At 40.6% G+C, this 23,073-nt stretch overlaps 1 protein-coding gene across 4 annotated transcripts; it reads left to right on the forward strand.

Moving 5' to 3' along the window:
• Positions 1-16: 16 nt before the first annotated feature.
• TFG (trafficking from ER to golgi regulator) lies at positions 17-22,557 on the forward strand. Of its 4 annotated transcripts, none has more exons than XM_032677840.1 (9): positions 17-143; positions 2,821-2,899; positions 4,538-4,746; positions 11,739-11,822; positions 12,730-12,876; positions 14,372-14,539; positions 15,651-15,791; positions 19,272-19,361; positions 21,780-22,557. In XM_032677840.1, the coding sequence occupies exons 3-9, from the start codon at positions 4,563-4,565 to the stop codon at positions 22,136-22,138; spliced, it is 1,173 nt and encodes a 390-aa protein (XP_032533731.1). In that variant the 5' UTR covers positions 17-143; positions 2,821-2,899; positions 4,538-4,562; the 3' UTR covers positions 22,139-22,557. The 4 variants fall into 4 exon arrangements, with proteins under 4 accessions (XP_032533731.1, XP_032533733.1, XP_032533734.1 ...); XM_032677842.1 differs by having other exon boundaries at positions 21,783-22,557; XM_032677843.1 differs by lacking the exon at positions 19,272-19,361.
• Positions 22,558-23,073: the final 516 nt, after the last annotated feature.

Genomic DNA, 23,073 nt, shown 5'->3' on the forward strand with positions numbered 1-23,073 from the left:
GCGCGCGGCTCGCGCAGGCCCGGCCGTGGCTCCGACCCCTTCTCTCTGCCCTGCCACGTACGGGCGGCGGCGGCCGCGGCCGGGCCTGGGCTCGGACGAGGCTGCGCGGGGCGTTCTAGCGGCAGCACCGCGGAGAGGCCACAGTAAGAGAGCGGGGCTGCCTCCGTGTGTGGAGGCGGCGGGAGGGATGGAAGGAGGGGCGGCCGCGGGCTGGGGGTGAGCCCGCCCCCCCCGCCATCGTTCCCCGGGGCCGGGGGCGACGCGGCCCCTGGCGGAGGGGCCGGGAGACCCCTCGCGCGCCCCCCGCCACGGCTGAGGGCGGCGGGAGCCGCCCCGCGGCCTCCGCGGCCCGGGGAGTCCGGGATCCCTCCGTCCCTCCCTCCGCAGGGACTGCTCCCTGGGTCACCAAGCCGCTTCCCCTTGGGGGCCGGAGAAGTCACCGGTTCCTCGCTGCCCGGCAGGGAATGGCTGTGATTTCTACTCCCCTCTTGGGAACTAGAGAAACCCGAAAAGAGCTCTTCTCCTTTCTGCTCCCCCACCTCACCCCCCGCGCTGCATCGGGAAGACTCTCGTGGCTCTCTCGGTTGGGGTTTGAGAGGCAGTACTCCTTGTCCTTCCTTCTGTTCCTTACCCCTCTTTTTTCAAGCAAAGCAGGAATACCTGTCCTTCCCTTTCCTGGGCAAGGTTGTTTTTCTTTATTGCTGTGCTAAAAGGGTAGTGAAATACAACATGGTTACGATATGCTAGTTTTAGAGGGGATCCTGGAGGGACTGGCTTAGATAGGACAGTCCTTGTCCACAAGCACCGTCTGGATTCGTGCATGATGTGAATAGAAAGTGAGCCAGGAGGGGAGAAAACATCTACTCTGGTACACCAGGAAGGTTAGAAAGATGTCAGTGTGATTCTTATGGAAAGCAATCTTGAATCTTAAACGTGAAGACAAAATGTTTTGTTAATTATTTTTTTTTTCCCCCTGAGGAAAGTAGACACTGACTGATTCTCTTAAAAAGCTCATTAGTGTACATTCGGGATGTCTTCACTGAAAAACTCTCTCAGTGGAGTCATCGTTCAGCTGTGTCACAGTGAGGAGAGAAAGCTTGAGTGCTGTGTAATTCAGTAATTTGAACATTTCACATAGTTTTCTGCAACAACTGCAAGCAGCTGAGGTGTTTAAAATCAGTCTCTTAAAACCTGGACACCTTCAAGCAGAATGGAGAACAGCTGGACAAAAAAAAGTGCAGTTAAATGCTTTCCTGCCACCTTTTCATAGTTGTTGGTAGCAGATTTTTGTGAGTGAGGCTGGTAAATAAAGCATGTGCGGCTCATTTACCTGCACAAAGATGTGTTCAATCTGTTGAAAGGCCACAGGAGCTCAGGTGTGTCCACCAAAAGGTGTATCTTCAGGAATTACAGATGAGGTTCAGTTCTTACTGTTGATAGTTTCTAAGTAGCTTACACTATAATGCTGAAGAGGCAAAACCAGAGCCCAGCTCTGATGTTTAAACAACACAAGGTGGTAGCTAAATGAACTCTTAAGTTAAACCACTCGTAGATGCATTGTCTGTATCCTGTATTTGTCCATTACAGTAAATTTACCTGGAGCTGTAGCAAGTCTGGGGTGAAAGGGGCACTGTCTTCATGTATTACTCATTTCATAAAACATGAGTGAGGCATCAGAAAAGTAGCCTCTTCCTGTCCACCCGCTTAGTATGTCACAACAGTCTTATCCCCTCCCTGTCAGGAGCAGGTACAACCCTTTTCAAAGGTGAGCATTTCATACCCTGGGTGAGGTGACCAGCTGCCAGCCTTTGAGAACCAGAGAGGGGCTGTGCATGTTCTCGGGTTTGCTTGCTCTCTGCCTCCATCCTGGATGTCTCGTGCCTCTCTGCTCCAGTTTGCTTCCAGTTGAGCTGAAAGAGGAGAGCTGGAAAGCCCAGTTTTATGTGGATGAAGGGAACCTACTTTTTCTCTCTGGTTAGCAGTGAATCATCTAAAAATCAGATTATGGATGCTTGAAATTGGCTGTGTGGGCAAGAGAGAAGAGTGCTGGGCAGGGTACGCCCATGGGGTGGGAGGGAGGAGCCAGTGATGTTCCCCAGGACTGGTCTGTGTACACTAAATCATTGTGTTGGAGCTCAGGGCATTAAGCACTTCTGTAATAATCAGGTGGGCTGCATAAATATGATGTAGGCTTTCCAGCACAATAAGCACAGTCTTAAGCAGAAATGAGGGCAGATTGTATTTTTAAGTGGTTGTACATTTCTGATGCATTTCCTTCTTGCCCAGTTGGGTGGCTCTTCCTGTGGGATGGTGGCATTACTCCTCTTTCCCTCTTGGTAGTCTACCGTAGTGCTATCTGGTCTGTCTTTGCAGACACATTGCTTAACGCCACAGAGGCCTCAGCCTTAAGCTGAAAGATAGGCTTCTCAGTTTTTGTACTGTTTAATCAGTCAAAGTTTATTTTCTTTAGCTTAACCTGTGTCTTTAAGATGGGTGCCATACACATGGAAGGAGACCGTTGGGGAAGAGGAGTGATCTGGAAAGGAACACATTACTGTTGGGAATTTCTATGTGCAGTTAACAAAATCTAGAAAAAATTTACTTCTATTGTGAAATTAAAACTCTTGTTCAAGATTTGTTTAAGCTGAACTTCAAATTCTACAATATGCGAAAGTGCAGATCTGATTGTTACATTATAGATAAAACAAGGATTTTTTTTAGTTTGCTATATTTTTTAAGATGTTCTAAAGTGAAAAATTGCTGTGAGTTGTATAATTCTAAGAAAGTGTGACTATAAATGTCTTTTTTTTTCTGCTGCAGCTTACTGTTTTGTGGCACTGGTGGTGCATGGCGGCTTATCCTAACTGTCCAATAATCCAGCATCAGTAAGACACGCAAGGTAACGATAGCTTTCTGTTTATGGGAAGGAGGTGAAAGGAAACCTGTGGATCAATACTGTTTTATTTTTTAATACTTAAATTAAAAAAAATCCCAGCAACCAACCATCGTGTGCAAAACTCTATGCTTTTAAAACTCATTTAAAGTTAATTAGACTGGGTTGATGTGCCTGCAGTCAAGACTCCTATGCTGCAAAACATGAATAATGTATTGGTGAGCATTAACAGTATTATAAACTTCACTTTTTCATCACAGTGCCTCAGCAGCAACGTGGCTGTGTTAATTGCAGGTCCCCCTTCTCTGCAATTAGACTGTGTCCACCTACCTCCTGTTAGGTGTGATGAGGAGAGTGAGTTTTGTTCAGTAATTGCTTGTATCTTTTGGGGCTAAACAAAGGGATTTGCATGAAATCTTTGCTTTATGTTAAGTTAATTACCAAAACCCCTAGAAATTTAATTGCAATCTAGAGATACCATCAAAACATTGCCATTGAAATAGTAGAGTTATATATATATGTATATGTGCATCAAGGAGTTATGTATTAAAGGCTTTAGCTGAGTGTCTTGTTTCTCTGGTAGGAGAGAATTAATTTTCAATGCAGTACTGTAAAAATAGACTGACCAAAGCGAAATTCATTTTTCTCATAAGACACTCTGTTATAACATCCTTAAAAGTAAGAGAGAAATACCTGGATATCTCTAAGAAGAAATCTTTTTGCACAAGAGAATAAACAGTAGGTTTGCCTATATGTGGCTTTAGAAATCGTAATTTTGATGTATAGGGCTGCTTCCTTTTTAACATCTTCAGTAATTGCACTTCAGATGTTAAGATAACTGCTTCTTTAATTGCTCCTCATTCCAGATCTATTGTTTTGGCACTGTCCAGAACACTGAAACAAGGAGGGGACATTTGGGTAACTACCTGGATCTCTTTTTTTTTTTTTTTCCCCATTCCTCTTCTCATAACTTTACTGTAGCTTCTGGTTTTTAAATATAAGACTTTTGTGCTTTTAAATGAGAGATGCCTCATACAAAGTGACAGTTTTTAAATTGTCTCATATGAACTGCTAAGGGTGTAACTCTGAAGTATATGCAGTGTGCTGCTGGGACACAAGATGGCTTTGTTTCACTTCCTTTAGGTTAGAGCAGTTGTCTACCTCTTAAAACACTGAGAGTAACCAAGTGTTCTGACCATGAGTCTAGCCCAATGAATAGTTGATGTGTGGTCTGTTGAGCAGCTTTTAAGTCTAAAATCTTGGTTAAAATATCTCAGTCAAAATCTTTAAAAATGAAAAATTGTGTATCTTCCTTTCTGACGAGAAACCCTCAGTGAGTTCTGATCATCCATATCATAAACCAAATGTTTAGCTCTTCATTTATTTGTTCAAGAAATAATACCTGATTCAGCTTGATCCCCTTAGTAAAGCCAACTTACAACCTATAATCTTTGAAATAAGTTACTTGTTCTAGCAGTCTTTTCTTTAATGAAAAAAAAAAAAGCCCTTTGTCCATTACCATAATTACAGGGCATGTAAAAATAATCAAGTAAAGTGATAATGTAAAGCTTCAGAACTGTCATCAGATAGATCTAAATAACAGTTTAGTTTTCTGAAATGTTTTTAATGTTTTGTTGCTAACAGGTCAGCAGGCAACAAAGAATCCACCATGAATGGGCAGCTGGATTTAAGCGGGAAGCTGATCATCAAAGCTCAGCTTGGGGAAGATATTAGGAGAATCCCTATTCACAATGAAGATATCACCTATGATGAATTGGTGCTAATGATGCAAAGAGTTTTTAGAGGAAAACTTCTGAGCAATGATGAAGTCACAATAAAATATAAAGATGAAGGTAAGGTTTAATTACTGCTGTTGAGGTTTAATTACAGTTACTGTGATATGATTTCTCTATGGACAGAAGCTTTGAAATTCACCTTTCAGAATTGTCCAGTATCATGGGCAAAGGAAAGTGATTTCTTGTGAAATCTTTTTTATCAGGCAATAGAAGCTGTATCCCTTGTTATACTCCCTTAACAGCATTCCCTCTATTTTTTTTCTGAAATATTTCCTTCATTTTTGTCTCTGAAAGTTCATCTTTTGCTGTTGCAGAGAGTTGATGCTGTTGCAGGTTTTCTCTTCTGTTCAGTCATTTAACCATTTTTTTGAGTGGGTTTGAAGGTGATTGAAGAATAAACATGTATGACCTAATGCAAGCTCTTATAAGACTTTAAAAACTTGATCTATTTGGTAATAATTCTTGATTACGTTTTTCTCCATCCATAAAGATTAGAAAAAAGTTTTAATTTAACCTGAAACGCGTATTAAAAGTAATCTTTCCTCTGACCATTTGAATCTGTTGGACACTGATTGTTTCAAGGAATATATTGTTCATTAGTGTTGAGCAAACACAACCTTAAGAAAGAAGGGCTTCCACAGAATGAAAAGGACCCTATTTGAGGTGAATAGAGAGACAGTTGTGCTTGGAGGATTTTTCCTCTTTGAATGTCATAGTGGGGCATGGGTAAGTTACTTAATTTGGGACAGAGGAATAGTGTTCATAAAATGAAACTCAGAATGAAGTGATAAAATGCAAAGTCTCTTAGATCAAGGCTGATAATTATGCTGTTGCATAGTCAAAGGTGCTGTGTTACTGAAGCATTCAGGTTTGTTTTTCTTGATGGCACTAGGAAACTAGTTGTATGTGGTACCTAGAATGTCAACTAACTTTTGTTCATATATCTAGGCAGTAAAATTTCACTTTGAATGACCCTGAGACAGTTTTTTCAAGTTCATGAAGCTTTTGAGATGCTGCTTATCAAAATTGATAAGCAGCGAAGGGCTAATATTTTCTGTCTTAATCTCTAGTGGGAGGGAGCTCAGTGGATTTGTGATGGTTTAGTTTTTCCTATTATCATATGATTTTTTTTTTTCTTTCTGGAGTGAGAAAGGTGAAAGGAGATTGATGGATGCTTTTTCATTAAGTTAAAGCTAATAGTCCCTTTTTTTTGCATTCTTACCTGTTCTTTAAGTATAGTCCTCTGGGGTTTTTGTGTATGCTACTATGTCTGTCTTATTTTGAGTAAGGTAATGGTGTATGATGCAGACAGTAATTATGGTTTCATTCTCTGGTTGTCTCTTACAGTCTAGAGACCTTCTACTTTTAATTCTAGCTTTCTTTGTCTCAGAATTGTATTGGGTTTGCATGGCCAGGTTTTGGTAATGGGAGGGCTACAGAGGTGGCTACAGTGTTGGAAGCTGGCTCCAGGAGGACATGCCGTTGGCCAGGGCTGAGCCAATCAGGAATGATAGTAATGCCTCTGTGATAACGTATTTAAGAAGGAAAAAAAATGTTATGGTGCAAATGTAATTGGAGCCAGAGAAGAGTGGAGTGAGAATATGTGAGAGGAACAACTCTGCAGACACCAAGGTCAGTGCAGAAGGAGGGGCAGGAGGTGCTCCAGGCACCGGAGCAGAGATTCCCCTGCAGCCCATGGTGCAGACCATGACGGAACAGCTGTGCCCCTGCAGCACGTGGAGGTCCACAGGAGTGCAGAGACCCACCTGCAGCCCATGGAGGAGCCCCATGCTGGGGCAGGTGGACATGGGAAAGGAAGCTGTGAATCTGTGGGAAGCCTATGATGGACCAGGCTCCTGGCAGGGAACTGTGGACCTGTGGAGAAAGGAGCCCATGCTAGAGCAAGTTTTCCTGGTAGGACTTGAGACCCTGTGGGGAACCCATGTTGGAGCAGGCTGTTCTTGAAGGACTGCACCCTATGGAAAAGCGACTCATGCTGGAGCAGTTCGTGAAGAACTGTTGCCCACAGGATGGACTCACACTGGAGAAGTTTATGGAGGACTGTCTCCTGTGGGAGGGATCCCACACTGGAGCAGGGGAAGGACTCTTCTCCCTGAGCAGAGGCAGAAACCGTAACCTTCACTCCCTGTCTCCCTGTGCTGCTGGCGGGGGAAGAGGTAGAGCCCAGGAAGGAGGGAGGGTTGGGAAAAGGGTGTTTTACTTCTTACTATCCTACTCTGATTTTGACTGGTAATAAATTAAATTTATTTCCCCAAGTTGAGTCTCTTTTACCCCTGATGGTAATTGATTTGTGATCTCTCCCTGTCTTTATTATTTCATATCTTGTCCTTTCGTTATATTTTCTCTCCCCTGTCCAGTTGCAGAGGGAAGTGATAGAGTGGCTTTGGTGGGTACCTGGCATCCAGCGAGGGTCAGCCCACCACACAGAATGTACTACTGCTCCTCTGTGATGTGAAACTTCAGTGTATGTTATCCTAGCTAATTATCACTACTAAAAACATGTAAATGTTGCTAATGTAAGAGGAAGTTGCAAATCATCAAGGCTTCAGTTTGCTTGTCGTATAAAAATGGTGGTATTCTTGACTTCGTTTCAATGAAGCTGTGATTCTTCCTTAAATCTCTTTCAGTCATTAGATGGATTGGAATATATACACTTTAGCTATTTCTGTTTTATTGTGTATCCCTCCAGATACCTGGAGAAACACTAGTTATGAGGAGATACCTTCATAACACTGTTATAAGGAGATACCTTCAGGATTTCCACTACTTCTACAGCTTCCATCTGTGTCTTCTCAGTGTTGATGTGCACACTCTTTGAGCATGCAGAAGAATGCTTCATCTATCCCTCCTGGCTTGATTTCTTGTTACTGTAGCACATGAAGCTAGTGATCAGCAGGCCTGGATAAGGGATTTTCTGCTTAAAATTTCTATAAAATGCAATGGCTTAATATCTTCATCAAATTGTCAGGATCCTTGAATCTAATACATTTTGGGTTTTTTTCAAACCTATATATGTATGTATATATATAAAAATAATACATATATGTACTTTTATGTAATTGAAGAAGTTAGGAATCTTTAAAGCCCAGTCCTTCCTTCTGTCTCTGGATTTGTGGACTGAGTTAGTCAGATTGCATATTCCTGAGTTATATTTAGGTTATGTGATGCTTTTATTTATTACCAGACAAAAGAAGTTTCAGTTTGAATACTGCCTTGTGAAGTCAAGTTTTATGTTCAAACTGCGTGTCCTTCAAACTCCTGAGCTAAGGAAATTGCTCTGTGAGATGTGAAACAGTTTTCATGTCCTACTTAAAGTTCTTGAACATGTAGTAAACCCCAATGTCAGCAGAAAAACCCCAACCCCAAACAAACTGATGAGGACTGCCAGCAGTGAATTTGTATGAATCAAGGAGTAAAACTACATCTTAAGCACACCATGTTATTGAGTTACATATGCTAAAAAACCCCTATAGAGCTGATAATAGAAACTTTACTGTTTTTTTTGAAGTTATGCTTGAATTTAAAACTGGACTGTGTAATGTGGGGTTGGCCTTTTTGCTCTTGTTCTTCATTACTTTATAGTAGAAGTTGGTGTCTTTGTGTCAGAGCCAATAATGGTTTATTAACTCCTACTGGATTTATTCAAGGTTATGTGCTTAGTCAGTAATATCTGCCTTTGGTAAATTTACCAAAATGAAGGAAAACTATATTCGATACAGGGTTTTTTTGAAAAATGGGATAAATAAATAAATATAGGGGTAGATAAAGCCAGTAGGTGACAAAGCATAGTAGATAAGGAAGGATATCTGGCAAGGCCAAGGAATGAGGCAGATTTCTAATGTCTTAAACATTTCTAATTTCTTCTAATTTCTAACGTAATAAAAATTGGAATTCATCATGGTGATGCAGGATGATGCTAAAATACTTTGCAGTCCAATGGTTAGTTACAGGAGTCACTAGTTTATATGAAAGATTAAAAAAAATTATAATTGGCATAGCAGGGAATATTTAGCATAGATGGGAAATTGTAGAGAGGGAAAGCTATGTCCCTTGTAAAAACAAGAAAGGTAAGTTCTTAAAATAGCATGGCTAGAGAAAAAGTCTGTTTTACTTTCCAGTAGAAAATAAACATTGTGTAATCCTATTTATGTTATGGGAACAGGAATTAAGCTTCATTGACATTCCTTAAGATGAAAAGTCTATTTGCTAAATCTAATATACTTCAATTGTCAGACTTTTCATAAGGTATATGTCAAGCCATAGAATCCTAGCATATGCTGTACTTGGATTATAACTGTCAGTGGCTGTCAATAGGAATCACAGAACTGACTTTATGCATCTAACAAGATTCTGTACTTGTGCTTCTCAGCCTTTTTTTTCTGTTAACAATTTAAAACAGAAAATTTGATTATCGTTATTAATGCCTTCGACACAAAGGTTAAAGTAGGTGAGGGAGAATAAGCTGGAATGATCCCAGTTCTTTTGGGTGACATTAATCCATGTAAACCATGTTGTACATTTTTATTTCACTATGCAGATAGACTATTTAGAACATGCATCTTTGCTCAGGCAGTGAATCTGAGCATTGGCTGGTATGACAGACAAGCATCATAGGATGGTATGCCAATGTTATGGATTGCCAAGAGAACTAATTATCATTTAGCGTGTTACCAGCAGAATAAGGAATAGAAGGGCTTTGTGTTAAGACACCAGTGGATTTTGGTATCACTGAAAAGCTGGAGGAAGTGTTTGAGTTGGAGGGAAGGTACATCTCACCCTCCCTTAATGCCAAAGAAAGAAATCTGTTTATGAAAGGTTGGGGTCTGATTGTCTCTCTTGTTGTGGATCACAGTGGCAAATGGGGACACTGTGATCCTCCCCTTCCTGGCACTGGTGAGGCTGCACCAGGAGATCTGTGCTCTCTTTTGCTGCCAGGAAAGAAAGACTTGGAAAAGCTGGAGAGGGTTGGGCAGGGTGTGGTGAGGACAGTGAGGGGCTTTGGGCAGGTGGCCTTCAGGGAGCAAGGGAGGGAACTGAGCTTGTTCACTGTGCTGAAGAGGAGACTGAGGGCAGAGCTAACAGCAGCCTCCAGCTGAGTGGGAGTTGCAAAGACCATTGAATCTGAACTATTTTCATACACCAGATGGCAGCAACCATAAACTGCAGTTTGAGAGGTTGAGTGTGAGTTTTGGCCAGGAGGGCAGTGTGTCACTGGAGCAGGTTGCCTAGTGGGGTTTTGGAGCCTTCATTTCTGGAGGCTTTCCAGTGTCTACTCAGAGAATCCATGACTGATATTGCTATCGACTGATGTCTTTTGAGATTGTGAAAGCACAAACAGGACATAGGATATAAAAAAAAACCTTTGGAGTCAGCAATATTTCTTTCAGGAAAACTTGAAAATTATTTTATATGCCGTCAGTTTATTAGTATTGGTAATTTTGTTTTGTTAGAAAGCAACTTCTTTGAAGACTGACAGGCATTGTTAGGTGCTATTAATAGTACTGTACTCGAGCAAACCTTCCATTGGAGTGGTGTTACTTGTAGTCGGGTATGAAAAAATTAGAATATGTAATACTTCAAATTTTGAGATGTTTCCTACATGCTGTCATGTGTTTTATGACTATTTGTACTGAAGCATTAATTTATTTAAAAACTTCAGCCATAACTTGTGTTCAGTTTGCCCTTTGTCACCAACGCGTAAGGAATTTGTGCACACTCAGGGTTTTTAGGCAGTAATCTGTAATGAAAAGCGTATTTCTGTGTCTGTCCACAGAGCCTCCTCGTAACAGTGTTTTGGAGAGGACCGCTGGTAGCCTGGATTCAACTTTGTTCCAATCTCTGTGTTGTTGTATAAGGCTGTTGCTTTTCAGGGTGAAACTGCACAAGATGAACTTCACTCAGTTCCCGTCATCAAACCGTTCTGGGCGGAAGTGATCCTGCTATTCCTTCTGCCCGTACACATTTTCCTGATAATGCACTCCCACTCTTTCCTTTGCACTGCTCAGTTTGGGCTCATTTAAGCTATTAATTTGTTAAATATGTTAGAACAGTAGAAAATCTGTCCTGCCAAAGAGAATAGTCTTATTTGTGATTTTGTTGAGTAAGCAAAGATGTTGTGAGTTGTCTTGACTCAGATTAAAAATTGTGAGAGACCAGACTTAGTGGGAACTTGGTATCTCTTTTCTGTATTAATAGGATTGAGGGTGTTCGGTGCTTTGTGCAGAGCCCTGTGTATCTTAAGAATAAATGATGCCATACAGTTCTAATATAGTTCCTGTGACTGATGGCAATGTGCAAATTCATTAGGATACGTTGGGGTGGGAGTTCCTCTGAAATCTGACATGCAAGAAATTAATGCCTAAGAATTGTGTCAAATTCCTGTTGGAGAGAAAAGTTTTCTTCTGACTACTCTGACATCTTCATTACTATTTGTGTGTTAAAGCTGATAGGTATATTTATTATTCACTTTGCATAGGAACTTTTGTTTTTCAACAAGAGAATGATAATAATCTTGCACCTCAGTGTTCTGAATGTAACCTGAGGAAGTGTCACTTGAAATTTTCCCTTCTTTGTGTGTCTTGTTTTTTAAAAATTGAGTTGGGATCAGCTTGTGCCATCTATCTGAGTCTCCCATCTGTTCATGAACAGCACAGTTTTGGAGCCCCTTGGAGTAGGCATATAAGTTCTGACTGGCAGCATCGTTCTTTCTGGACTTTGTGAACTCAACTCTGGTGTTTCATCTTGTATGTAAACATGAAAGCATGAGCTATGTAGAACTTGCAAAGGGATAATATCAGAATGCCTTTTGGAGCTGCTTCTGTGCATGATTTCCCTGCACAATGATTCTTACAGTAAAACAATAAACTTTTTTCCTAGTGACTTCACAGTCAAATAGGGGAAGTAATTTTTGAGTAATGAAGGAACACTTGTGTCCTAGTGTAAAGTTCAGTAGTCATAGGCTTTGATTTTAATTTAACTTTTTTTTTATTTTGATATAACTTTTTTATTTTTTCTTATGTTCTTTTCAGATGGAGATCTTATTACAATTTTTGATAGCTCAGATCTTTCCTTTGCAATTCAATGCAGTAGGATACTTAAGCTGACATTGTTTGGTAAGTACAGAAGATTGTATTTTTCTTTTTATTCTACGGTAATGTTTATTAAAATTCAAGCAGTGAGCTTCACTGGAAGGTACAAAAAACTTCCAATTCGTCACCTCAGGAGGTAAAACAAATGCAATAAGTTAAAAACACGGAATTAATACATTATATCTATTTTCTCTTGATGTTTTTCATGAGATGTCTGAATTTTTGGAAACTGAAACTGTTTCTTTTTATAAGATTGCTCAAAGTATTTGGCATACATACATATACATGTGCTCAATGTTTTTTTCTTAGTGTTATTTTCCATGTTACCTTCTACTCTCAAGCATTGGTGGAGTATTCTTCACAGATGCACAAGAATTTGAAGATGGTGATTGTCTCACAGTGTTACTAGTACACTACTAAAAACTCACATTAAGTGCTTAAAGTTGAATAGATTTTAACATTTATCCTTTGGCCTTTGTATAAAATAGTTCTTTATTTTCAAGCTACTATAGGTAACTTAGCACATAGTTCCAAGGAATAGCAACCACCTTTAACTTGGACACTGACCTTGTTCATGAATTGCACCAGTGTTGTGTATGCTGCAATAGTTCTAAAAGGACAGCTTCCCACAACCACTGTATTATTGAGGATATATTCATGAAAATGAGTAAACAACATAGAAACTTACTGTGGACTTTGCTCTGGTACTGTAGATTTTGCTGAACTGAGATTATATTAATGGAACAGTAAGCTCTAGAATGGGTTCAGTCTGTGTTGATTAAACTTCGTCACTTTAAACTCCACAAAGGATGACGATGCTACAAGCAAGTAGAAGTTGGAAGTTATTCCATTTTTTTTTTTTTTTTTAATTTTCAACTGAATGTCAAAATGTTACTTGCAGTCTTAAGTTCATCTAATTGCTGTTTTGCAGTGAATGGACAACCAAGACCTCTAGAGTCTAATCAGGTGAAATACCTGCGCCGGGAGCTGATAGAACTTCGCAATAAAGTCAATCGTTTACTGGACTGTTTAGAACCGCCAGCGGAACCAGGGCTTTCCACCAGTCTGCCTGAAAGTGGTAGGAAGCCTGGCAAAGAGTTGTTTGGTTTGATTTGCAGAGTTGTGTGCTGTTTAACAAAGTGAAAAATGGAGGCTTGAATACCGGTTGAGATCATTTTTAATTGTTGCTTCATGGCTCAGAATTTAATTTTTAAAGCTTCAGTTATTTCATGGGCAGAATTTTCATTCGAGTTATCTGGACTAAAGCACTAAACTAACTTAGGAATAAAACTTCAGGGTCCAAGGTTTTGTTGCAATTTATGAAAATGCTGTTAACTAACACGTGTAAACCACAACAGTGTCTCAAGCAGTCTTTCAACTGAATTAATAGTTTGTTGTTGCTGAAGAGTTCTTGCTCCCAGTTGAGTAGTCCCACTGCTTACTTTGGGCTAGCTCTGGTGCTTATCTTCTGTTGCTAAGCAAGTTTGATTCGCTAAAACAGTAGAAAGTGAATTCAGCAAAAATTATATCCACCTTTTTTGCCAGGTTAGGAAATTGAATCCACACATTTTGAGCTCAGACCAGCATCAGAGCTGTCTCAGGGTAAGCAGCACGAAGGGTGCAGGTAGGAGTGGGAAAGGATTATTGGGGGAGGGCAAAATAGGAGAGAAATTCTTAACCTCAGTTTTGAGGTATTGATCTCCTAGCTTAGGGCTGTTCAACTGTAAACATTGTACTTCTGTGTGCTTAACTACAGGTTTTGGGTAAGTTGGACACAGAAAATAATGACACAAAGTCATGGAGTGCCATGCTCTGAGTAAAGAAGTGAACCAAGAACATCAGCCTTCCTTTTAGAAAATGCTGCTTTTGTGTTTTACGCTTTGAAATTTTACTGGTTTTGTTGTTTAAAAAAAGTTCAGCCCTGTTCCTTCATTATATGCAATTACTAATTTTGGTGGAATACCATGGATTCTGGTTATAAACTATTTGGAAGGAGGTTAGTGTGGTGATCTTACAGTGTAAACAAAACTGACCAGTCTGTATCCTATCTGCACTTGTTGGTTTTTAAGAGGAAATACAGCACTGTGTTAGGTATGGCGTTTCTGAGTGATTCAGATATATGTGTGATATGAACTTCACCCATCAGGAAGAATTAATGGAGAAAGGTAGAGCACAAAGCAGAAACTGCAGTTGATAAAAACCACTGTAATAAACTGGAACCTATCCTGCACATTTTCTTAATTGAATTCTTTGTAGGCAAGTTGTATCAGAACAATTTGTTCAAAGCAGGAGCCTTGTGCCTTTGAGTTTCAGACCAAGTGATATTATGATACCGATACTCCACAGTATTAGTGTATCTTTAAGTAACTGTGCAATGAAACCTATGCTTTGTGATTCATCACCGATTCAGATACATCAGTGGTTCATCACTGTTACCCTAAGCTGAGCATTTCAACAGTTACAGCATTTAACCACCCCCCAAATATACAATCTTAAAGTTGCTGTAGTGCAGTATATATGGAGCGTGGTGTTTCAGTTCTTTAGAGCTAATAACTGGGCATTCTGTTTTGTAGATGCTGTCGATGGTAGGGAAGAAAAGGCTGCTGCTGCTGATGCTACTGTGAAGCCATCCACTCAAGTTATAGCAGCGAGCATGTCTGCCTTCGACCCGCTGAAGAACCAGGATGAAATCAGCAAGAACGTCATGTCAGCGTTTGGCCTGACAGACGATCAGGTGTCAGGTAAGGATACGGCTTATGAAGAGAAAACCTACACCTGTTCATAATCAAGGACTCAAATTTTGGTTTGTAACAAAGCATTTGTACTTTGGACATATTTCTTTTCAGAATTCTACAGTTTCCTGTGTTAAGGTGTTGTAACTGTGTTTTCTAACTTTTGTATACAAAATGTTGAAATCTTGATGTTTTTAGCATTGTGTTTTAGCTTGGAGTAGAAAATGGCTTAAAATTTTTTTGAGGGCTTGTTGGATGCATATTTATATTGTGTAAATATAGCATTCTTAAAATTGTGAGTGAATTGGCAGCAGTTCTAATACTTGTGCTTAACTTTAAGCATGTATTTGAAAGTAGTGTCTCACAGCATTCATATAGTTAAGAGCTGGAAAGATCCAGGTTTAAGCTCCCCTGTTTCTAACGAAATATTTTGCATGTAACTGTAGTATATTATACTTGCTCACATGCATGTTTCAGAAGTTCTCACATAGAGAAAATCTGAATTCCCTGTTTCCATGCTGTCTTTGGGTGCCAGCTGGAATATTTTCTGAATTAACAAAGCAGACAATTGCTTTTAGATTGAAGCCTGCCATATCCTGTCTGCGAGTGTGATCAGCACCTTCTTTGAAGGTTTTCTGTTCACATGACATAGGACTGTTGGTAAAACACTTTGTTGCCCAGCCCCTGTGGTTCACAGTAAAACACTAATACATTTGAATAGTTTCGTGCAGCCTTTCACCTTTGCTCCAGATGAGAAAAAATAGGTTCATAAGTGCATGTTCTGTCCAAACAGCAAGTCTTCAGTGTACATGTGCAAGGTTAACACTTGAAGCTGTAGAAAAAATATGTTGTCATGAAGGGTTTTATCTCACAAATGGGTCAGTTTCCTCGGAAGGATGAAATCTGAGTGACCTAGAGACAGGGGGGAAATTTCTCCCGCAAATATTTTCAAAGGAAATTTTAGATGTGAAAATATGTATTTAATTTTAGCTTAGCTTGGACACAGATCTATGGATAGCTGGAAAAAATGTTGAAAACATTGCAAGTGGCCTTGTATTAGATTTTCTTATTCAAACTCTCAGTTAATTTCACATACTGTATCTTGTTCTTGCTCCTCTAGGACCACCCAGTGCCCCTGCAGAGGAGCGATCGGGAACGCCGGACAGCATCGCTTCCTCCTCTTCTGCAGCCCACCCCCCTGGTGTGCAGGCACAGCAGCCCCCGTACCCCGGCACGCAGCCACAGACAGGGCAGGTGGAAGGTAGGCAGCCTGTTTTCCTGCTGTTTAAGATGTGAATGATGGTGTCTGATTCTGACTTCAGTTAGTAGACCCAAAGTCAATACCAAATTACAAATCTATGTGTGCTGGCAGGCAGAACTTCTGTTCTTACATGCTGTTCTATGAAGGAACAGCAGATGGAGCAGTGGCTCCATTTGAAAGGGTGGGTGGTGTAAATGACCAGAATTTTTATGGTACTGTTTTCTGCTTGAATCTGTGCTCACTTTACTGTAAGACAGATTTCTATACTCAGTGCTTTAAAGCCGTCTCAGGATGTTGGTTTGTATCATACACTGTGTTGCTGTGTTGAGCTTTCACTCAACTGTTTGTTGACTTGTCTACTATGAATTAAAAATGTTGTTTCCTCATCATTTCTACCTAACAGAATGGAGCTATTATTTTATTGCTTCTTTTTTATGTATTGCTTGGTGCTAGTCAGGTAAAACCTTGTAACTATCTTTTATGCGTAGTAGTTCCTGTGTAACTCTTGAGAGCTTCAGCTGGCTCTCCTTTTAAAGCCCAAAGTCTTAACTCTGGTATTCAGGTTCGTTTGCACTATGCCCTTTTACATGTTATTTGACTTCTCAAAATTAACCTATTCAGAGGTTTGCTGCATTTGGGCATAATTTTTTTCATTGCTATTTTGTAAGAGCACCGAGCCTTCAGACCTACACAGTTCTGGATTTAACTGTCCATGGAACAACTTGCTTTGATATTTCTTCCCCCAAATGAAGAATAATATAAAGTTGTTTCTGTGCTAGTGTAGGCACAAGTTCCAACCTTCTACTGCCTTCTGTACTGACATAATGCTGAGACGTGTGAGAGGGTACTCACAGTATCCACATCACTTGGATTGTCTTGCCTGAAGGGCAAAAGTAATACTTTGATTGAGCAGAATAATTGAGCAACTGGTAGTTAGATATAATATTTAAGCAGGCATGAATACTGTTGGTTGCAGTGGAGCTTATTGAACACTTCTTTTGCTGCCTCCAGCTTTTCATTTTTTTTATTTTTGCTTATTTCCCTAAGAATTAGTCAAGTGTTTTAACATAGTGAGAGACATCTTTGTAGCTTAAGGATATAGCTGTTTGGCATTTATGTGTGGAAGTTACAAAGAAGTGAAACACTTAAAAGCACTAGCAGCACTAGATTGGAATCCTGCATGGCTGCAAACACCAGGAAAGGAAAAAAAAACTTGTTTCCATAAAACTCATCTTGGGAAAGAAATTATCTAGGCTCATGTATTAGAGTAGATGTAGTGATTTTTCTAAACTTTTCAATGGGCTTGGCTCACATAAATGGCATTGCTGATGCTGAGCAGGTTCTTGCTTTGAAACTAGTTTTAAATTATTAGTTCACTGCTTAAAAAAAACCCAAACACCCCAAGCTGTGCTTCCCCCACACACCTTCCCAGTATTTTGAAGATATAAGTAAACTGGTGATGCCAGTCATGTGTCAATCATTCTGTCAATCATATATCAGGGATTATTTTTAATGGCATTCTTTGCCAATAAATGATGCTGTGATGATTATGATTTGCTTATTGGGTTGTTATTTGTGAATACCAAGTCACCTCACTTTTGTGTGCTGATACTGCTGAAGGGCTTGCCTCCCTTGCTAAATTTTAAGCATTCACTAGTTTGAATTCGATCAGTACAAAAAAATGTTTCAGTGCAGCACTGTCTCTTGTAGCTTGCCAGTGCTTTTCTACCACTATATTCAGTCTCTGAAAACACATGAGAACCAATTATGTACAGATGTGGACACTTTTTTAGTCTTTGCTGAAAGTACTTGTAAAATCTCATTCACATAAGCACTTCATGATCTTCTAGGGAAAAGACTGTTGTGTGAATATACATAAATGGTCTTTTTTCTGTGTCAGGCTAAAATGTCTTTTTCAGTGCACAGGAACAATGGTAAATGCTGGCAGATCCTTGACTGCAATAGCACTGCTAAGTACAAAACCAGACACCGATGCTGTGGCTCATCTAGTTTTCAGAGTAAAAAATCCAGTGAGGGGGAAAACTCTGTGTATTTGAGGACCCATAGGATCCCTGACTGCAGTCATGACTGTAAATTAAGAAAGTTTTCTTGAATGGCACTGGAACACCTCTCTGTTCCTCACTAATGCTTCAATCCTGCTGAAGACACCGAGCCTTCTCAGAAAGCTTGGTAAACCTCCATGCTGTTTCTTTCATATCCCTTTACCTGGGCTTTCCAGTAGGTGCCAGTGTGGTCTCTGTGTTAGCCTGTAGGTAATTATCCCGAGACAGGCAGCCTGCTGGTTGTTCTCCCAGAACTTGCCCATAACAACTGAGTTTGAGAAACAGATCTTTTGTTTAACACCCTCACTGTCTCACAAGATTTGCATACCAAGTAATATTTTGAGTGACTGCACCAATATAAAGTATTATGAACACCTTAGTGTGAAGGTAAAATACTGTTCCTTTCAGCTGCAAAAAATGCAGATAAAAGAAGAAATAAGGAGTTATTTTAAAGCAGTGTGCACAGGGGTCTCTGAGGACTTGGAGCAGACTTGCTTTTGTCTTGGTGCAGCTCAGAAGATAGAGTCTGTGGTCTGTTTATACAGTTTGTTGATCTTTGCAGAATGAATAATAGTACGGTAACACTTCATAATAGTAAAGTTTCCATGTCTGCTCCAGTTCAGCTAAGCTTTAGTTTTGGCAGTTAATTGGTTTTGTTCGTTGACTGTGCCTGTTACTAAATTGAAAAACAGCAGAAGCATAAAGCTTAAGCGGAACCCATAGGTTGTCTAAACAAATATTCTGCCTCTTCTGGACAAGAAATTGAAAACAGTGAATTTGGGGAAAATAAGCATTGCCTTGGACTACCCAAGGTTAAGAATGTATGGTTTTATTTTTCCTTCGGGTGTATACCCCTGGGTCTCTTCAGAAAACTTGGCGATGCTGAGAGATGGCTGACTTATCTGGAAAATGTGGTCAGCATAAATAATGTACCACTCTGCTTACAGTACTTTGTTGCAGAAATGGCCTTAAAAACCTAATATAAACAGACAATCTGAGGACATGTTTAACTTTTGAAGTACTTAAATTTACGGTGTGAGTTCTGGAGCAGTTACGAAGATGTTTAAAGATTCCTGGTCTGTTACCCACTAGAGTAGCGCTAAGGTGCACAGCTTCTGGCGTCCTCTGGAAATGTGAACTAGTAAGCCTCACATACCAAATCTGTGGGAGATAGACAAACATCATTTAGCCTTCAGAACAGCATGGTTCAGCAACTAAAATCTGTACTTTGGTTTCAGTTGGAAATCGGGTAGAACACATACTCAGACTTCACTGTGTTGAGGTTTCCTATAAAAGGTTTTTACGTGTTGTGAGAGGGTCTGTTTCTGTGAGTTTGAACTGTCAGGATATTGTTGGCTGTGTGTTTATAATACAGGTAGGGTACTGGGCTTCAATTAAATACGTTTTTAATCCATAGGTCAGATGTATCAGCAGTACCAACAGCCTGGTTACCCTGCCCAGCAGCCGCAGGCTCAGCCCCAGCAGCAGTACGGCGTGCAGTACCCAGGTAAGCAGCTCTCTCGAACAGCAGTTCGGCTGCAGAACCCCCTGAGGTCCTGAGCCTGTCAGTTTTGGTTCCTGACCCTGTGGGGCAGGTCAGGGTACTGAGCTGCCCAGGTGCCCGTGTTCCTTATGGGAAGTAGCACAATTCAAAAGTGACCAGTAAGAGAACACTGAAGGTGTCTGTGTTGTTGATGCATAGTCAGAGTTCTGGTATCTCAGTCCTACTTGATTGTGACCAAAAGCAGACTTCATTAGCAGTCAGCAGAATGCCTTATTAGAAGGGCAGGCTAAAGGAATCACCTGAAGTATGAGCAGCCTTCAGGATTAACTTCCACAGTCATGGGATTGTAGCAAGTGACTATAACACCCCAGTTCAGCTTCCTTAGATACTGGAGGTATCCAAAGATGGCCTCTCTTTCTTCATCTAGAATGATCTCCATGTACAAAATTTAGTGGTGTGAACACTGTAGTTGTCATTTAGTAAAATCTCTGGCTGTTATAAATACTGTAAATTTCAGAGAAACTTTGAAGTGATAGATTTTTTTTTTGGTTGTTGATTTTTTTGCTGATACCACAGGTGAAGATGCCAGTAGATTTTTAGTGTGGTTTTTGTGCAGTGATATTTGAACAGCTGTATACCCAAAATAAACTGGACTTCAGAACTTTCAGTTACTTGCTTTAGAAGCAGCTGGCATCTAATAAAACATAGTAGAAATCACAATCCAGATAAAGTACAGAGATGAACACGTAAGAGCAGGTTGCATAAGAAATTGCACGTTGCTTAATACTTCTAGAAAATGATACAAAGCATTTATCATTTCTTGTTTTAAAAATCTTTTTAAATTAAACAAAAGACTCCCATTAAGTGACTCAGAGCCATTGTGACCTTGTCATGGTACACAAGATATACAGTGGGAGCGCATCAGTTTTTATATAGATGAGAATATTTGCAGAGTTTACAAAGATGTTTAGCTTGGATTAGAACTTCAGAACACTTGAACTAAAGGTTGTTGCCTCAGCCCTTGTTCCTGTGCACTGTGTGCTGGTTGGTTTTGGTCTCTAAATGGTATCTTGTTCTCTGCAGATTTCTCACCCACACATTTATAATTAGACAGTGACAGACTCGCTGAAGTCTAATTTCAGAAGAAGTAACAAGCCTGTTGGAAGTAGAAGAGTCTATCTGATTTTTTAGGCTTAAAAGCTGAGTGGAAAAAAAAAAGAGTTCTAATCTGCTTTCTAATCATCTAGTCCATTATTTTACTGGAGATGTTCCTTTGAAAGCTGTAGTGCAATGTGAGTTCTACATTCTAACCACCATCATCAAGTAAGAATGAAACTCCACCAAAAACTGATTGGAGTGCCTCTGTTTCTCATAAGTTCTTTCAGAATCAACCTAATCTATCAGAAACAGTCTTTTTTTTTGAGGTGGCAGCAGCCTTTGAAGATGTTGAGTCATAGGATTTTTTTTGTTTTGCTTTTGTTCCTGTGAGTATTGTCTCTTTTTGAACTCTTGTCTCCCAAGAGCATGATCTCTTCCCACTCTTGTAGATCTACTAGGCAACAGTGTGGCTATTTATACATGGTAGTAAAAATGGACCCTTCAGAGGTTTGACTCTCTCATGAGTAAATTTTGATCCCAGTTTCAAGGTGAGTTTACTCCAGTGCATTCTTACCCTTACTCTTTCTGTTTAGGGCTGTGCACTTTTAATAATTTGTGTGTCTGGTGTTTAATGCTGACAGGATTCCAGTCACTGGAGAGGTTTCATTGCAAGTAGCTGCAGGTGTGTTTCATGACGGATAAAAGTAGCTATTTCTTCATAAAAGGACTTTGTGCCATTTTAAAGTTTTCAAGAAGAGAAATTCCTTTTGGAAGCTGGTTTTATGCAGAAAAATCAATTTTGTGACGTGTTTATATTGAAGTTTTGTACTAAAGTGTTCTGTTCTGCACAGTCTTTTCATATTTAATGCTAAAGAACTGAAAACCCCTATAATTTAACCAGAGGTATGACTTATATTAAACAGCGAGAGTATTTTCATGGCAGTAATTTGGAGGTTTTGTTTGGGAAAAGGTTGTATTTTGCCTTACTTGCCAGTGAAGACTTTATTTTTCGTGTGATATGAAGTGAAAGACTATGTTTCTTTTTTTTTGTTTTGTTTTTTTGGTTATTCTGTGTCAGTCACTATTTTATCCTAGCTGTTGTCAGTGTGCTGTGCTGCCACGGTAGTGCACCAAAACCCAGGCCATGTGCTTATGTGTGGAAGGCAGGAAAACTTGTAGTTCACTCTTGGTTTGCGTTTTCTCCGCTTACTGCGTTGTTTTGCATTCATCACTGTAAATATTAAAAAAAAAAAAAAAAGCCTTTCTGCAGGCACCCACGGTTCTTTGCTGCCTCTCACCCCACCTTGCTCTCTGCCTTTCCAGCAGGCTACAGCCAGCAGCAGCCCCCGTCGCAGCAAGCTCAGCAGTTCCCGGCCTACAGCCAGGCGGCCCCGGCCCCGGCCGCCGCCTTCCCGGGGCAGCCGCAGCAGCTGCCGGCACAGCAGCCGCCGCAGTACCCCGCGGGCAGCTACCCCGCGCAGCCCTACACCACGCAGGCCTCCCAGCCCGCCGCCTACAGCGGCTCCCAGGCGGCGCCGGGCACCTTCCAGCCGCGGCCCGGCTTCACCCCCCCGCCCGGCAGCACCATGACCCCCCCGCCCAGCGGGCCCAACCCCTACGCCCGCACCCGTCCGCCCTTCGGCCCCCAGGGCTACACCCAGCCCGGACCCGGCTACCGGTAAGGAGGTGCCCCTGCAGCGGGCAACTGGCACGAGCGATTCCATCCCAACAGACTCCAGGATTTTTAATTGAGATTCCAAAACTGTAATGAGGCGAAACTATAGCTGTTAATTAAAATCTGCTGGGGGAAGGGAAATGACCAAATCTTTCCTGCTTTAAATTGTATCCGCTTCCTAGTTTAATTCGGGGCCGGGTGGTTTTTGGGAAACACTACTTAAATGTCTGTAAAGTGATTGACATTCTAGCTTGCCTTGTCTGAAGGATATGAAGATGCTAGTTGGAAGTTTAGCCCACTTACTGGGCTTGTTTTTACTAATACCATGATGTACTAAATTAGATTCATTCTGGAGGTAAAACTAGATATGATGTATTATAAATTGTAATGCTCACATGGAAGAACTAATAAAAACCCTGAATCTATCAAGTGGCTGATCTTTATTTTAGAACTTAGGTAATACTGGACAAGAAACCTGTATTAAGTCCATCGTGCATGCTGTGTGTACAGACTGGGTAGTAAGGATCAGTGGTGCTTGGGTGTGTGGGAGGAGGGGCAGATTTCTAGGTGTGTAAATGGAGAACTGCTGGGAGTAGAAATGGCACTCACAGAGGTTTCACAGCAGTAGGTGGGTTTGTCCTGCCTGCTGTTGTTAATTGCCAAGTAACCCGTTTACCAACTGAATAGGAACCAATCCATAAAATCTTACAGCCTCTTATCAATTTCACTTTAACAAGGGCTGGGGGAGAATTAGTTTATTACTTGACCATTCAAGCCAAATGTGTATCTTTAAAAAAGAACTCTTTAAAAGAAACTACTTTCCACAGATTCTTTGCCACCCAGAAGAATTTGGAAGTGCAATCCTAGTGACTCAATTTTGAGCCAAGAAAAAGCAGATCAAGGGTTGTAACGAATTCAATAGACCATATTACAGCAGAGGGC

The sequence above is a fragment of the Chiroxiphia lanceolata genome, chromosome 2, assembly GCF_009829145.1.
Source record: "Chiroxiphia lanceolata isolate bChiLan1 chromosome 2, bChiLan1.pri, whole genome shotgun sequence".
NCBI lineage: Eukaryota > Metazoa > Chordata > Aves > Passeriformes > Pipridae > Chiroxiphia > Chiroxiphia lanceolata.